This window comes from Aquila chrysaetos, chromosome 24, assembly GCF_900496995.4.
Source record: "Aquila chrysaetos chrysaetos chromosome 24, bAquChr1.4, whole genome shotgun sequence".
NCBI lineage: Eukaryota > Metazoa > Chordata > Aves > Accipitriformes > Accipitridae > Aquila > Aquila chrysaetos.
In genome coordinates, this window is record NC_044027.1 from 8,408,841 (window position 1) to 8,424,270 (window position 15,430).

A 15,430-nucleotide genomic window follows, 5' to 3' on the forward strand; every position below is an offset into this window, starting at 1 on the left:
ATTCTTTAAAAGCTCTAAAAAAGGCAACTGCATTTCCTCTTCAGAAGAGCACAGTAATAACTGAAAAGGTGACTCCTGCTAGAGAAGAGGAGCACAGACAACACTGATGCTACATGCAACAACCTCGGAACTCAAACAACAGCTGAATGGGAAACACACAGCAAGGACCGGGCTCTCAATGGCCTCAGACTGTCCATCCTTGTGACAGTGTGACAGGGGCCAGTGTGGCTTTGCAGGTATTTTTAAAGTGCATCTGAAAGCAGTAAGCGCTGATGCTTCCTGTGACAGATGAGTTTGTAGCCAGACAGCTGAAGGCTAGCCACCAGCAAGTGCTCAGGTTCTGGTAGCCCACAGAGGTCAATGTACTTTTGTTGCCCTCTGTCTACAAGGGAAGAGCGCGAGGAAAGATGCACGTACTGATACCGTCTGAAACGCAACAACCCAAGAAGAGGGCAGAGCTACAAGGGGACTGAATGAATGGAGGCTGGTGAGCACGGACATTATTAGACAGCTCTCCACACTGCTTTCATCATTTCATCATTTTAAGGCTTTATCCTGCTGCTGCTGCTTACAGTGGCAAGGGTCCGGGTGACATGAAGAAGAATAAGTGTCCTTCTCCGACTGATGACCTCCATCCCTTGAGGCTGGAGGCTCCTGGAGCTCAGGAGCTGGATTCTGTATTTTTCCCGTCTCTTTGTGGTTGGCATGTAAGAGATGGCTCCACAGGTTGTGAGTTCCTTTGTTCTGTCATCTCCATCTCTGGGTCTTGTTTTTCCTAGATATCCAAGCTCTGAACCAAGCACTGTATGATGTTTAACACATGGGCATTCAAAATGAGGAAGGGTGATGAACAGTGAGTAACTCTTTTTCCAGTGATCTCATCACTATGGTTAAAAAGGGGAACTCAGATAAGCTTTGTGGTCTAATACATAGAAATACCTATATTCCTTAGAAATAGAGTTTTGAAATTCATGTGCAATGGCACACACAATTTACATGTACAGATGCCATGACTTGTTGCTCAAATCAGGTCTCTGCATTCAGAAATTCTTTGTTAATCTGGATGTCTGTTCATGCGTGTATTCAAATTCCTAGTGCGTGTTTGCACTTGTTACGGTAACTGCATGCAGGAATCAGGCACACCTTGTTTGTACCTCTTTACCCAGACAGTTGCATATTTGGCATGACTGTGCAGTCCAGAGAGCATTTATGAATGAATTAAACCACCTGACAGAATCAAATGCTTGGGGAAAGGACAGGCAAGTAGACTTCTGCTTGTATCGCTTAACATTAAAAATACAGAAAATTGATGTCTTCCAGCCTTGCCTCAGCACACGCCGTTTAGCCTTTTCCCCCAGGGATGCTGAATGGACTCCTGTCACTCCAGAGTTGCCAGAACACAGTACCTGCAGCGCAGGAGTTAAATGGAAAACTCTGCATGCATTGACCTAAACTGGCCTCATTTATTCTAGTATCATAATTCTTAAAGCTAACTATTGCCATAATTACTTCCATGTATCTATCTCATTCCAACAGGCTGCTCCTCCTTCTCAGCCAGTAATCCTTCTCAGAGTCACTCACTGAAATTCCAGATAATTTAATTTCAAAACCAATTAATTATATGTAATTAGAGGAATTTCTACAACCATTCCCTTCATTGGATGCACAGGAATGATCTGTAATTCATCTCCACTGATAGTGCCCCTGAAAAGGCTTTGAAGGACTTTCTAAGAGGAAAAAAAGTTCCATCGAGACAGATTTGCCTCCTTTTTACCCCTCTTTGATCTAGGGAAAACACCTAACATGAACACAGGGTCTTCAGTTCCGAGTACAGGCAAATTTAGAGTTTATTTCCAGCTTCATGTCAGACACAAGGCTGAGGACGTTTCAGTCACTGCTAGTGAAACTTCGTCTTTCTTAAGAGCTGTCGGTGAAAGAGGGTGAGCACAGTTTGTGTCTCAACTCGCCCAACAGAAACTAGCAGATTTGTTCCTTGCCCCACTATGGCCAGCAGCAAGACTGATGTGACCTCAGGCAGAGAGCAAGATTTTTCACAAAATACTTCTATCTTAAGAACTCAGACCCACATAGGTCACTTTCCTAAGCACCACAGCTCATACCAAGCTCATCTGCATCCCCCAAACCTCGGTGCCTCTGGGCTTTCCCCACAGCCCTGGTTCAGAGACCTACTGGAATTAAAACCCGACGAATTCAGCCCAAATATTTTGTATTTTCAAAAGCACCCGGGGAAGTTTTACAATCCAGTGAGAGCTGACTTACGTCCACTGTCCTAAGGCTCGCTGCCTTGCAAAATCTTGCCCTTGTATCGGAGGAAGGTGGCCTCTTTCCAAAAGAGAGGCTTTATCTGGGCCAGTGCCAAGGATAAGATGGGATGCCTTGCTGCCGCGACTGTGGTTACCAGGTTCTTGCCTGCAGAAAAGCGGTTCACATTGGAAAGGGAAAGAGAAGCATCGCTGGCAAAGGCAAGAGCAGGGCCTTAGGCAGCGGGTTTCTGGGCAGCTATTCCTGCCACAGCATCAGCATACCCTATCTGCAAGACCTCTGGGTAACTGTATATTGGCCTAGCGCAGGTATAGCAGCACTTCGAGCTTTCTCTGGGTGTGCAGGCACTTCTCTTACTTGGGGGCAAATGTCTGCAGATTATTTAATTCAAATGATCAAATACACCTCACATAGTATTTTACATCATTCCCCATGTGAATCCTCTTGCTCTGCAATTTGGCAATTACTGGCAGACAACTTCTGGGAAACAGATTTTAAACTTTGGGGCTAAAACCAAGGTAATCTGTATTAGCTCTCAAGTAAAAGTTTTTCTGTCCAGCAGGCCAGATATTTTTTTCACACTGGTTTTACACTAGCACAGTAGCAACCTGTGCTACAGAGCCATCCGTACCTTCAGCTAGAAAAGCGTAAGTCCAGTATTTGTATATACAGGCAATTTGACTTTTCTATGTAAAACAGAGTACTACTGTCACAGGCCTTAGCTTTCATGCAGGTTTTTTCTGAATGCTTTGCAGTCCTCTTTCCTATTTTGATAAAAGAAAGTTACTTTCAAAAGTAAAGGCTTATAATTTCTGGTGATCTAAACAGATGTGACTTGACAAAGGGGTCCATTGTAGGGCCATGTTAGTGCTTTATTTTTTAATGATGAAGGCTTTGGTTGTTTGTTATGGTGAGAAATAGTTTCCCCTGCAGATAGCCCCTTGAGAAATTCATGAGAGAAAATCCAGACTGTGAAAAGTATGGCTTGTGAGGAATTTGAAACAACATGACAGGGGAAGCAAATCATCGTGAAAATCCTATTACAGAAAGCCTGGGCTCATGACCACCTCCAGTCCTGAGTTCATCCTCCCTGACTCCAGGTGAGCTGTCTCGCTGTTGTCGGCATGATGACTGTCCACAGGAATCAGAAACATCATTCAGCATTTCTATCCTTCTGCTATCTGGAGACCCACAAAGCCAGGCTCTCGCTGTGTCTGCTGCTGAACCTACACAGAGGACGATGGTCTCAAGCCAAAGACAAAACAACGTGCAAATGAGTGAAACCATGGGTCAAGGTAAAGAGGGAAGAACTGGCAAAACAACCGACCGCCATTGCGCAATTCTAGCTAATCAGACACAGATACAGATGCAAGCCACTCATGAACACTTTAGAGAAGTTTACATTTCAGCTGGGTTTTGCAGCTGGATGGTGATGGCTTCGCATGCAAAGCTGATTTCTCCAGAGTACAGCTCCAGAGAGGGGTAACCAGTGTAGTGCCTCTGAAAAGCTCCAGTTTCTGATCCATTTTCAGGTTTGTTTCCCTTCCTCCCAGGCTTCTTTCCATGCACATGTTAAAGTGCTCTGCTGTACTGTAATTGAAGTATATAGTTGAGTAAGTTTCAGTTCTCATTTAAGACTTCATTTTTTTAAGATAGCAGAATAGCTTGGGTTCATGTTAGAACAGTTTTAAGGCCTCCAGCATCAAAAATAATCTGTCATAAATCTAAAAATACCAGCTTTTCAGAGAGGAGATGTGAAATGCCAAGAGATTTCACACACACAAACAATTGGAAGATTGGGCTTCAAGTTCAATTTGCATTTTTTCCATGGTTACCTAACGCTGGACCCAGCAATCTGATCTGAATCACCTCGAGACTTTTTTCTAATGCTCCCTCCGAGGTATGGTCTCAGCATCCCTCAGAAGACCACGCGTTTCCTTGCCTACCGCAGGAGGTTGTTACAACGGCAGGGTCCCCAGCACACCGTGCTAGAAGCCCTGGCTTTTGCATGGCGCTCTTCAAGAGCTGACCTGCAGCCACGGCTGGGTTTAGCTACCACTCTGCACCAGTAGAGATGATCTCTACACACAGCGAGGGAGAGGAGCGCAAGCACAATGAATCCACAAAACTGCCAGCATGCAGGAAATTGGCCAATTATCCAGCACTGACTTTTAGCAGAAACCGTACAAAAGAATCTTTATGGATGAGATATCACAGGAAAAGAAGGAGAGGCGAAGAATGGGGGAAATGAACAGCGTGGTGAACTACAGTCAAGTATTTATGATCATTCTCTGAAAGGTTGTTTTTAGTCCAGCTTATAACTAGTGACTGAATGTCAGGATTATTTAGGAGAACTTGTTAAAATAAGAAAAAAAATAGTTGGTGGATAAAACCGACAATGCTTCTAAATCACAACAAGAAATAGTCAGCAGCTTTGCTTAGTATAAGGACTTGCATTCTTCCCAGCTGTCTTTCTCTTGCACACCATGGCAGCCACAGGACAGGACGAGGGCAGAAGTGGTGTGCTCACCTCCTGGTGTAAGCTTATCCTCCTCACCGACGGTCCTGTAGGACCACTGGCAAACTCTTCATGGGATGTTCAGGGTCCGTCAAACCTCAGCACACAGATTTAAACTGGAGCAAGACGCATCAAAATAGTAAGAAAGGGATGGAGAGAAGGAGGTCAAGTCTCCGCAGCTAGCAAAGATGCCCCAGCCCTGCGCAGACAGGCTCCAATTATGCTGCTGCTTGGCTAAAAATAATTATCAGAAAATATCCATAGAAAAATTCCTTTTTCTGTCTGATATTGTAAATACAAGTTCAGCACAGGAAACTCCACGGGATAAGATGGTTTTGATGACTTCCAGCCGTGTATACACTCTGCAGACTCACTTTCCAAGCAGCCTATTATCACTGTGCAGGCAGCTCATTTATTTGCTGAGAATTCTCATTTAAAAAGCTAATCAGTCAAGATTTATTTTCCTCTGATAAGGCACAGGAGGGTACTGCTAAGGTTCTGGCTTCTGCTGGTTGTCAAGCTTCTCGTCTAGCGGTTAATGTCAAGCTAACACCATGACAGGGCTCTAACACATCACTTCTTCAGCCGGTGTGTCCTGGAGGTCTACCTCCAGAAAATGGGGCTTTGCCACCAACATTCCCACAGGCCATGAGATGGATCATCTCACTGCCTCGTTTTCTCCAGGAGTAAAAAGTGGGCTCTTCCAGCCAAGTAGTCAAAAGCATGCAAAGGCAGGTGTCCACAACTATCGAGAACTGTCTGAGTCTTTAACTGAAGGTGGCATCACATCTGTCCAGAGCATCTGGAGCTGCCACGAGACAGGATTTTGGGACAGCAGATTAGGATTTGTACATCCAACCTAAAGCCCTTTTTCCCTATGCTGGCCCAGATGACACTCTTATCCCAGGGGAACCGGTACCAGGACCCTGTCACAGCGGCTCAGCCCACTCCAGGTTAGGAATGAGTGGCAGCGAGGGGGGGCAGAGCTTCCCTACACAGAGCCTGGGCTTCACGAAGAGCCGAGATCATCATTAGCAGATGTACCTTCCCCAGGGCCTCGAAATCTCTGTCAGAAAACAGAAAGCAACTGGAAGATAAAAAAAAAGACTAAAAGCAAGCCTGTATTTGAAATATGCTTTGTTTTCTTTTAAAAAATCCAGGATCCCATCCAGTTTGAAAGAGGAGGCGAGCACTGAAACAAGCTCTTTGTTTTTTGCATTAGTTCAAGAAGAAAACACTTTTTATATACTCCTCCGAGGTTTAAATACTGCCTCTAGCCCCCACTTTTGGCACACAGGGAGGTCACAGGTACTGCTCTCAGAGCCGCAGCAAAGCCGCAAAATAACCCCTGGCCCAGCAGCCCCTCTCGTTAACCCTTCCCAGCCCGCATGGGGGACGTTCCCCCACACCACCACCTCCTGTGGTGCTCCCGTCCCCCGTCTGGCATTTTGGCCCCAGCATGGTGGCTGAAGGACCTGCCACCCTCACCTGGGTGGCACCTCCCTCTGCCTGATGCAGGGCCAAGAGCCCCTCTGCCCCCCCAGGGTACTGTGGCCCTTTGAGCTCTGCGGGGAAACACGCAGAAATAACAGTCTAACAGGGAGGTCAGGGTGAACTGGGGGCTTTGTGGGAAAATTGTATGACGTTACCACCACTACCACCAGCAAGGACGTGCGAATGGAGTCCTACGGCGACTTTGAGACTGCAGCGCTTTGCGGTATGGGGACAGGGTCCTGGTGGGACAGGGTCCTGGTGGGACAACAACTCACATCTTCATCTCCTTCCACTGCCACCCCCAAGGAAGACCCAGCTACCACCCAGCCGACACTGGGGAGCCATCTCCAGGGCAGAGCTCAGGAGGGTCCATGAATGGCAACGGCTCTGTCAGCACACCCAGTGCCCCTGGCAGCTCTCCCCTCATGTCTGCTGCTCTCCGAAAACAGGCAGGAGCTCCCCAAAACTCAGAGAGCCACCAAAGAGTAGCCAAGAGCTTCACTCAGCACTGGCGGGGTCTGAAACCCCTCGAATGAAGTGCTGCCCTTCACCAGCCTTGGCCTCCAGCGCTCCCCAAAACTGCCCGAGTGGTTAATTCCCATCTGCAGATCACCTGGGGCTGGGTGCCCTCTGCCCAGAGCAAAAAGATGCTGTTTTATAATGGTCTGCTCACCGAATCTGCCATCACGCAAACAGCGTGGCAGGCTGCATCTGGCACCAGTGGAGGGGTAATTACTGTAATTGCTGAAGGCATAAACTCGCTCCCCATTTTCTCTTGGCTGCACCAACGACGCAGGTTGAAGCGTGGAAGGGCGAGTGCCAAGTGTTATGGTGTGAAGCCATTTTCCATTTAGAGCTCTTGTTTTTCATGGCTTATAAGTTACCACTCCCCCGCCTCCATTCCTTTGGGTTGAGATTTGTCATGCTTGTTCTTAACCCAGTGGAGAATTTCTTTATGAAAGTTCAATAGTATAAGTAGCAGCAATTACTCATCTGGCTTTCGTCATGGAAGATAACAGATATTCACAGAAAGTTGCCGTCTCTGCGAGGGAGGTGGCAGAAGAGAGGACTTCTGCCCCACAGCCTGGCAGAAGCACAATCCAGCATGCCCCAAGGTTTTCCAGGAGTAAATTCAGCAGCAATTCCCGTACCCAGACACCGACAAACACCCACCCAAACGCAAGGATTTCATGTAGTCCCATAGGGCTGGTTTCCAGATAGCTGAGCATGAAAATGTGATGATCATCGGCCAATCAAGACATTTTCCAGATGCATCCTGGGTGCAAGTGTAAATTCTAAACGCGCTTATGAAACCAACATGACCCAAACCTTTGGACTCAGTGCTGAGAGTCCTGAGCGAGACACTGATCCCCGTACTTGCACAAGGAAATGCCATTTACAAACGGTGACAGCTCTGCTCTCCGTGTTGACAACTGACTCTTCTGTGCTTACCAAGCCTGCATGCAAACTCTGATTCAGTGGAATAAGAAATAAAAGAACTGTTTTTTTAATTAAAAAAAAAATGCAAGGAACTTAGATGTGAACAACCAAGTTAGCAAGACGTTATGATTGAAATTTCAAATGAGCAAATGCCAAATGTGCCAAATGCAGTCCCCCCTGTCCTGTCCGCATCCCATGTGCGTAATGTGCCTGGTGTCCTGATTTACAGACTGCCATAAAGTGAGGCAGAAAGGGGCTTCATTAGTTTCTATGGAAAATACAGCTTTGAACATCCTAATTTTGTTTAGTTTAAATCTTAACCATAATATTTATATTAATGCTATTTATTATAATTTATTTTTATTTAAACACATACACAGAAGTACAATAAAATAAAGTTGTATTGGGCTATTTTAAAAAACAAAAACCACAGACCAGATAAGAAAGATAGAAGACATCTTTCATGTGGAAAGATGGCTGTGGGTCACTAGACACTAACACAAGAAACAGCAATTTGCTCTTACACCAAGGAACAATAACAAGGTATTTAAACACTTAGACGAGGAGTTGTGAAGGCAGAGCAGGATTAATTCCACAGGAAGGAATGATTCCTCACTCTTCCACTTGAGCACAAAAAAGAAACATAAAAACCCACAACTCTGTCTCGTTTCTCTAGGAAAAACTAGTCTTTTTCATGCTTTGAAACAGGATGTTGCTTTTTCACATCCATTAATTTATTTACCAAACACTGAATCTCCCCATAGATTTTAAGGTAAATAACATAATTTTGCTTGGACAAGTCCTTGTTCTGCTATCACACACCAAAATGACATTAAAACCTGGGCTAATGACCCCAAGGGTCAGAAGATGCACCATGTTGGTACCTGAGTTATTGCAGTGATTAATCACATTATTTCTCAGTGTGTCATTCCCCAGCAGCTGGCCAGTCCCAAACTCTTCCCACCTTGAGATAAAACGGCTGATTTCACATGAAGCAGAAAAAAAGAAATGCCAATAGCTGCTAATAGCAACAGCTTAAACCTTGCAAGGACTCTGCCATCTCCACTGGTGACTCAGAAGAGGAAACACAACAAGGGTTTCCAGCAGCAGGAGAACCACGGCACCATAAGGCCACGTAAAGCAAAGAATGGGAAATGGGCCAATCAGGGGTAAAATGGTCCTTTTTTAAGAAAATATAAACTCGCTGTAAAAGGGCAAGTTCCACTTTGTGTCCTCTTATGCAAACCTCCTCCTGCCTTGATGCTTCCAACTACAGCCAGCACCTGGCCTCCAGCGGCCAGCATGGCAACACCCACGGGGCATACCATGGCCTGAACTGCATTTATTGAGTAACAGCAGAATTGAAACAGTGGGGGAAACAAAGTGCGGCTGGGACGCAGCAGGCTGGTCCACAGTGCTGAGCGTGCACATGGCGCGTCACCCAGGGTGAGTGGGGAGCACGGCTCAGCGCACACCGTCACAGCCAGGATGGCTTCACCGGGGAGAGGCAGAGCCATGCTCATCCTCAGCTGCCAGGGATGAGCGAGAAGACAAAGCTGGGGGAGGTTTCTGTTCTGGAGGAAGTCTCCAGAATACCAACACTAATTGACAAATGCTTCTAAAACATTGTTATACTCCTATAATGACTTATACTCCTATAATGACTATGACACCCAAATGGAAATGACCTTCCTCCCAAGGATGAGGAATTACCCCGGCGATGGACACAAACTCTCTCCTTCGAACACGCCGGTGAGCTGCAGTCCCCACAGACAGCAGTCCATCATGCATTGTGGCTGAATTGCTACAAGCTGATGCTAGAAACAAGCTTCAGTCTCCTGGACCTGCAATGTTTCATGGCAACATCCCGAGAAAAGAAAAACCGAGGAATAAATGGAATTCGAAAATTGTGTTGGTAAAGAAAAATGTTACTATTAAACAACTAAAAATGCATGTCCACACACTGCAAAGACAAAGGAGACACTCAGCCCCGTGGTCATCAAGACAGGAATACAGTCATCTTCAGGTGCTTGGCTGATGGTGAGCACCATGCTCACGAGACACCATGGTCCCTCAGACCCAGACGCAGCCTAAGAAAGGACTCCTGTGGTTTGGACCACATTTCTATGTCCCACCTCCGACCCACTGCTCTCCAGAGAGCACTGCTGCTTCAACCAAGAGGATATCTGAAGTAACAACTCAGGGAATAACACTCTGCAAAGCACATGCTTTCCTCCAGAGGTGCTCAGAAACACTGAGAGGGCTCATAGCTCCAGGTGAGGAGAGGATGTGTTTCAGGCCATGCCACAGACAGCCATGGGTGAGTGTGGAGCTTCATCATCTGGCCCTGGAACAGGCCACCATGAGAGGCTGAAGGAGATCAGAACAAGCTCATGGAGCTGCCTCCATCCCCACCAGTCCCCCTTTCAGCCTCACATCCCCACCTCTCACCCATCCTGCCTGTACCAGGTGGTGGCAATGCCACAGCACATCTTTCCACTCCCCCATCCCAAATTTCCCAACCTCCTGCCTGAGGAGGTCTCCCTCCCTGCTTGCCTCCAGCCCTCGGGAGCAGAAGCCGCTCCACACACACAGCAGAGGCTGGTGAACGGCATTCCCGAGCCGGCTGCAAGGAGACGGCTCCGGCTCCCGAGACATTGTTAGTGAACTGTGGCTCAGAATAGGGACAGGATAAAGGCATTCCTCAACCCTGACCGAGCTACAGTTGTTACTCGCATTACCACTGGGTAACACCAAACATGGGAAAAAGCTGTCTGCAGTGTCAGTGCAGTCCCAGGTTAGCTGACAGTCCTCCCACGGGGTACCCCAGCTCCTCCCACACCTGGGGGATCTTTGCAGTAGGTCATTCTGAGACTACACTTTCCCTTTCCCAAACACACACCAAAATTTCCATTTTTTGGACAACAGCAAGCTGACTATCTGTTGGCTGTGGCTTTTCTGCCATGAGCTGGTGCAGGGTTGCAAGCTGCCCCTGCCTGCGCAGGCACTTTGACCAGGAGGTCCTGCAAGGCTTTCACCACCTCCTCGCAACTCCTGCGGCATCTTTTCCTCCAGTCTCAGCAAATGCCATTTTGTCGCACTCACATTCACTGCAGCGTTACCGCAATGACCATTCTCCACCCATGCCACGGCCGCTTGCCCCTCTCCGCCCTGTCCCTGCCTTTCCTCTCACTCTCAAACCTAGCATCAGCTGCTTTACTGGCCTCTCCCGTTCACAGCCATCACTTCTCATTCAGTGTTGAGGGGCCAGTTTCACTTCTGGTCCATTCATATCTTATCGTGACATTCAACTGCCTCTTGCTGTAAGAGAAGTATTTTCACATCCTCATCATCTCAGGATTGTCAGGACCTCTGCATCTTGCTGACCAGACCTGTCTCCTCATGCTCCCCCTTCTGTCTCCATCTTTATACTTACAGAATAAATTCTGTGGGTAGGCATCTGCCTTTTGCCCTGTGCTTGTACTGCATTCACCATATTACTATTACAATGCTAGTAGCAGAGTTCCTCAAGAACTCAATATCGACCCCATTATGTTTCACACCCAGAAGACATTGCAGGCTGGTGTAAGTCGCTGGTTTGCTGGCTGCTCACCGGCTTCCTAAGAGCAATGTGGAAAGGAAGCAAAAGTGACTCAAAGATACGCCCAACTAGCATTGTCTGGATAGACAGTCTATCCAGATAGACTCCAGCACAGACTGGAGTCTCATGCTGAAGGAAGATCAGCGACAGTGATGGCCACATTGCTGAGCTAAATCTTCCAATATTAAACCAATTTCAATTAGAGGTCACAAACAAGAAATGCAGTCACACTCCTGTTTGAGATGTACTGCTCACGCAGTCTGAAGCCGCTCTTCAGTAAATAATTTCTCCTGTGACCTTCATGCTACAGGTCCTCCCAAGGAGAGGTAAGGTGAGAGGGAGAGAAAAGCATTCTTGGGAGAGTTGGAGCTCTACTTCCAGTTTCAGCTGCCGGACTGCTGTGACTCAGTGACAGTTTGAGCTTTTATTGGAAAAGGAAACATTTTTTATTTTCCTGGTTGCAGACAAACAAAAGATTCTTTAGTACTTAAAGAAAAAGCCAAAGTTGCTTTCCTGCCTCAACTTATTATTAGTTTTTAAATTCACATAATTTTTTTACTTTGTCTCACTATTTTTCACTGTTTAGTGTTAATCACACTAAACCTTTCAGACAGCCTTTCAGAAATAATTCTTGTGACCAGAGCAGAACTAAATGCACTGTGTGTTAGAGGAAACAAAAGGACCAGTTAAAGATTTGCAGCCACTCTAGATAAAAGAAGAGGGATATTTTAATTAGAGTGGCCCTTCTACAGATCATGTCCAAACCACATCAAATACATACAAATACTGACTGCAGGAAATTAAAGTTGGAGACTTAAAAATATGAATAAATCATGGAATTCTCACACTTAACTTTGTGCTCTGACCCCCAAGTTCTCCTTTCCTGATCCACTTTCCTAACACTAACAGAATGTTAGTCGACCTGCCAGAACAGGCTGTGTTCTCACCTCCACATGCCCATATAGCCCAAAAGCAATGAGCTCTCTCTCCACATCACTGCCCATTTGGATGTGCATTACTGTAATTATTTCTCCAGTCACAATGGGCCGAACCAGTGCTACTCAGAAGGCCTTGGCTCACAATTAGGCTCGACTCCTCTTGCTGGGGTTTGGGTGAATGATGCCTCTCCCATCCCCGCGGGTCATCCTAGGCTTCTCACAGCCCCTGCGATGCAGCTGCAGGCACTGTCCTTGGCATCCCCCTGGAAGATGCTCTGCTGAGCCACGCTGGAACAAAAGCAGTACTTCCTCCTTGGGGGATCTGTGCAAAATATCCAGAGATAAAAATCAGTGCAGAATTAGGAGACCTCAGTAAATGAGTACAAACTAAATAGCTCTGGATTGTGTAAATCGTTCACCTAAAACCACTGACATTAGAAAAGCAGTACTTCAGTTGTACTGCGGCAATAACTGAGGGAGAGATATGGCATTTCCACATTGAAGAGGCAAAGGGTAAAGATGGGGAGGATGTCAAGTGAAAATACCACAGAATCAAGCAGCTTGGGGTGATAACTGCGTGTTTCGTAAGGTAGATATCAACACCCACCCCTCTTATCTTTGCTGCGCACAAAAAAGAGGCACTAGCCTAGCTGATGATCGTAGACTGGCTTCAACACAATAGAGCAGGCACTGCTGGCTCTTCCAAGGGTGAGATAAACTGTCAAGTGAATTGGAGATTAACTATCCAGATGTAAATGAATTCATTGCTATGCAACTGATAGGGCTCAGGTCTGGTTTAGTGCAGGATGGAGTCAGGTTTGGAGAGCTCTCTCAATGGCCAAAGAATTTATAACCTGTATTCATGGCACTCTCTGCAAAGGACCGCCTAACAATGCAGGAGCTTGCAAGCATTGTTCCTTTTGAAGGGCTTCACCACTCCACCCCCACTCCTCTGCCCCCAATTTACTTCCCTCCTCCCTGGATCCCCCAACAGACCGGCTCCGCACCCTTCCCTCCTCCTGATCACACAGGAAGAAAGCTGGGGGGAGGTGACCTCTGCAGCAGAATTTGCTATTCATGTTCCGTCCCCCCTCACAAATCCTTAACTTCTTGTCTCTTTTTAATCTTTTTTCTCTTGAGAAAGAAAAGATCAAAGGGCTTGGGGCTGATGCTTTCTGAACTAGGCACTTCTTGCCATGGGAAAACAGCAACAGGGAAGGGCTACACAAAGATGCTTGTGACTGGGGGTGGGGGGGAGACGATGAGACAGGACTTTCTTCCATAGAAATGCTTTCTGAAAGCCTTTACCAAGCAGCCCTAAAAAGTAAGATGCAGCTATCCAGCATCCATCCCAGCCCACCAGGCCCAGCTAGGATACCACAGCCACAGCAACGAGAGCGCATTTTGTTTCAGGGTCACACATGAATGGTGTTAATGTCTTCCAACACTGAGGAGGGAAATCTAGAGTCCAGGTGTGCACTGGACTGCATGGCCCACAGCCACCACCAGCAGGTCCCTCCTGTGGTAACTGGAGCATGGGAGCAGTGCAGACCTTGTTTGTAGGCCACTCGTTTCTCCTGGGTTCCTTAGGAATGCATTTTCAAGAGAAGAAGAAACAGATGCACCCACACGACTGCTCCAAGCACAGAGGAAAAAACCACCAATGCAAGCGCATGCAGAGCTGTTCCGCATGCCTTGGCCTCACCACGTGCACAAAACGGACGGAGCTTCACCTTCACATCTGCATCTGCACCCTGACCTCGAGCTTCCAAGCCTGCGCAGGGCTACAGGCAGAGGCTGCCTTTCAAAGTTTTATTTAAAACATTCCCTAGTTCCAAAAAGACAAAGGATTATGCTCTGTATTTCCCAGCAATCCATCATTGCTATGGAGGAGAGTTAAAAGTTTCTATATTCACAGAGAAGAAAGGGGAGGTAATGCAAAATAATTCCATCTCCCAAACTGGCTGTGATGAGAGTTTATCTCATGGCAGGATTTTGAGGTCCCTAGGTACCTTTCCAGGGCAATGTGGATTTTTCCCTCATTCAGTAATCCTAGTTTGTCATTGGCTGTCTTCTGCCAAGGTAGATGAGTCACAAAGCAGAAGCTGCACACAAATTAGAGATTTGTACCAAAGCATTGATATCAAATATTTCAGGGAAAAAAGTGCTCCTGGCCCAAAGGTTTGTGTGAGTTTCCAGCTGGAGATGGAACTTCAAAGCAGAGGCTCAAATCTCTAATGAGGGAACAAGCCTGCTGAGAAACCTTTAATCATTGTCGCTTGGACAAGCAACACACAAATACTCTCCCTTTCAGAGGTCTCCTGCTCCTGGGAAGTAGCTGTTTTGCACTTTTGTTTTGGAAAAATGTTACCTAGGCTTGAAGAACTGATCTGAATTAAGTTTTTTACTTTAAACCTGAAATCAAGACTTGCTGGCACAGAAGGGGGAATCTGCAAAGACTATTCAATTGTCCAGGTTCAGTCCCACCATCTCCTTTTCTAAAGGAAATCCCTCGTTTCTCTTCCTGTTCATCCACCCCGAGGGCCATGACCCCTCCAGGACTCTTCAGAGGGAGGCTGGGTCACCAGTGCCTAGTTCTTCTCTGACACTTCTGCTCTGGTCCCTGCTTTGCATTCTGCTTGTGCAAGAGCTCTCATGGACTTTACAGTCTCTCTCCTGTACCACTGTCCTCTTTCAGAAGGTCTTGGCACTTCCGTGCTCTGCAACAAATAAAACATCCTTCTGATCTCACCAGTAAACGACCTCTCCAGAGCCTCCAAGCTCACCAGCATCGAGCAGTTGAGGCACAATTGTCTCACTGTTCTTCCAACTCCGGGATGCACAGGAAAGGGCAGGATCTGAGGCTTGCTTCACGCATTTAACGTTAAATTATTTTCAGAACAACCTTACTTGTACTGCATTGACAAAAGCTCATTTCTTGGCCAGTTTACACTCAAACCCACACGCCTGAACTCATGTCAGGCGTACGTCTCTACACACCAATGACCACATGTCCCAACCCTACCTTCTCATACAGCAACTTCTCATTCAACTCAGTAACATTAGATTAAAATCTGCTAACTGTGTTGCAGTGTAAATCCCGTGAGGGCTTCACTAACATGCACCACAAATGAACTGCAGCACCCACAGTGCTGC

The 15,430-nt window shown here is 46.7% G+C and overlaps 1 protein-coding gene across 16 annotated transcripts in view; it reads right to left on the reverse strand.

The window, feature by feature from the left end:
* EXD3 (exonuclease 3'-5' domain containing 3) overlaps window positions 1–15,430 on the reverse strand; it is a 297,484-nt gene that overhangs the window by 103,909 nt on the left and 178,145 nt on the right. Inside the window, exon 20 of one of the 16 annotated variants that reach the window (XM_041119959.1) lies at window positions 1,830–5,888. The exons of 14 other annotated variants lie outside the window; for them this stretch is intronic. In XM_041119959.1, the coding sequence (XP_040975893.1) occupies window positions 5,871–5,888 (18 nt within the window). In that variant the 3' untranslated portion in view covers window positions 1,830–5,870. Of the gene's footprint in view, window positions 1–1,829; window positions 5,889–11,758; window positions 12,597–15,430 lie in introns of those variants that run through there. One more of the 16 variants, XM_041119956.1, reaches the window with a different exon arrangement.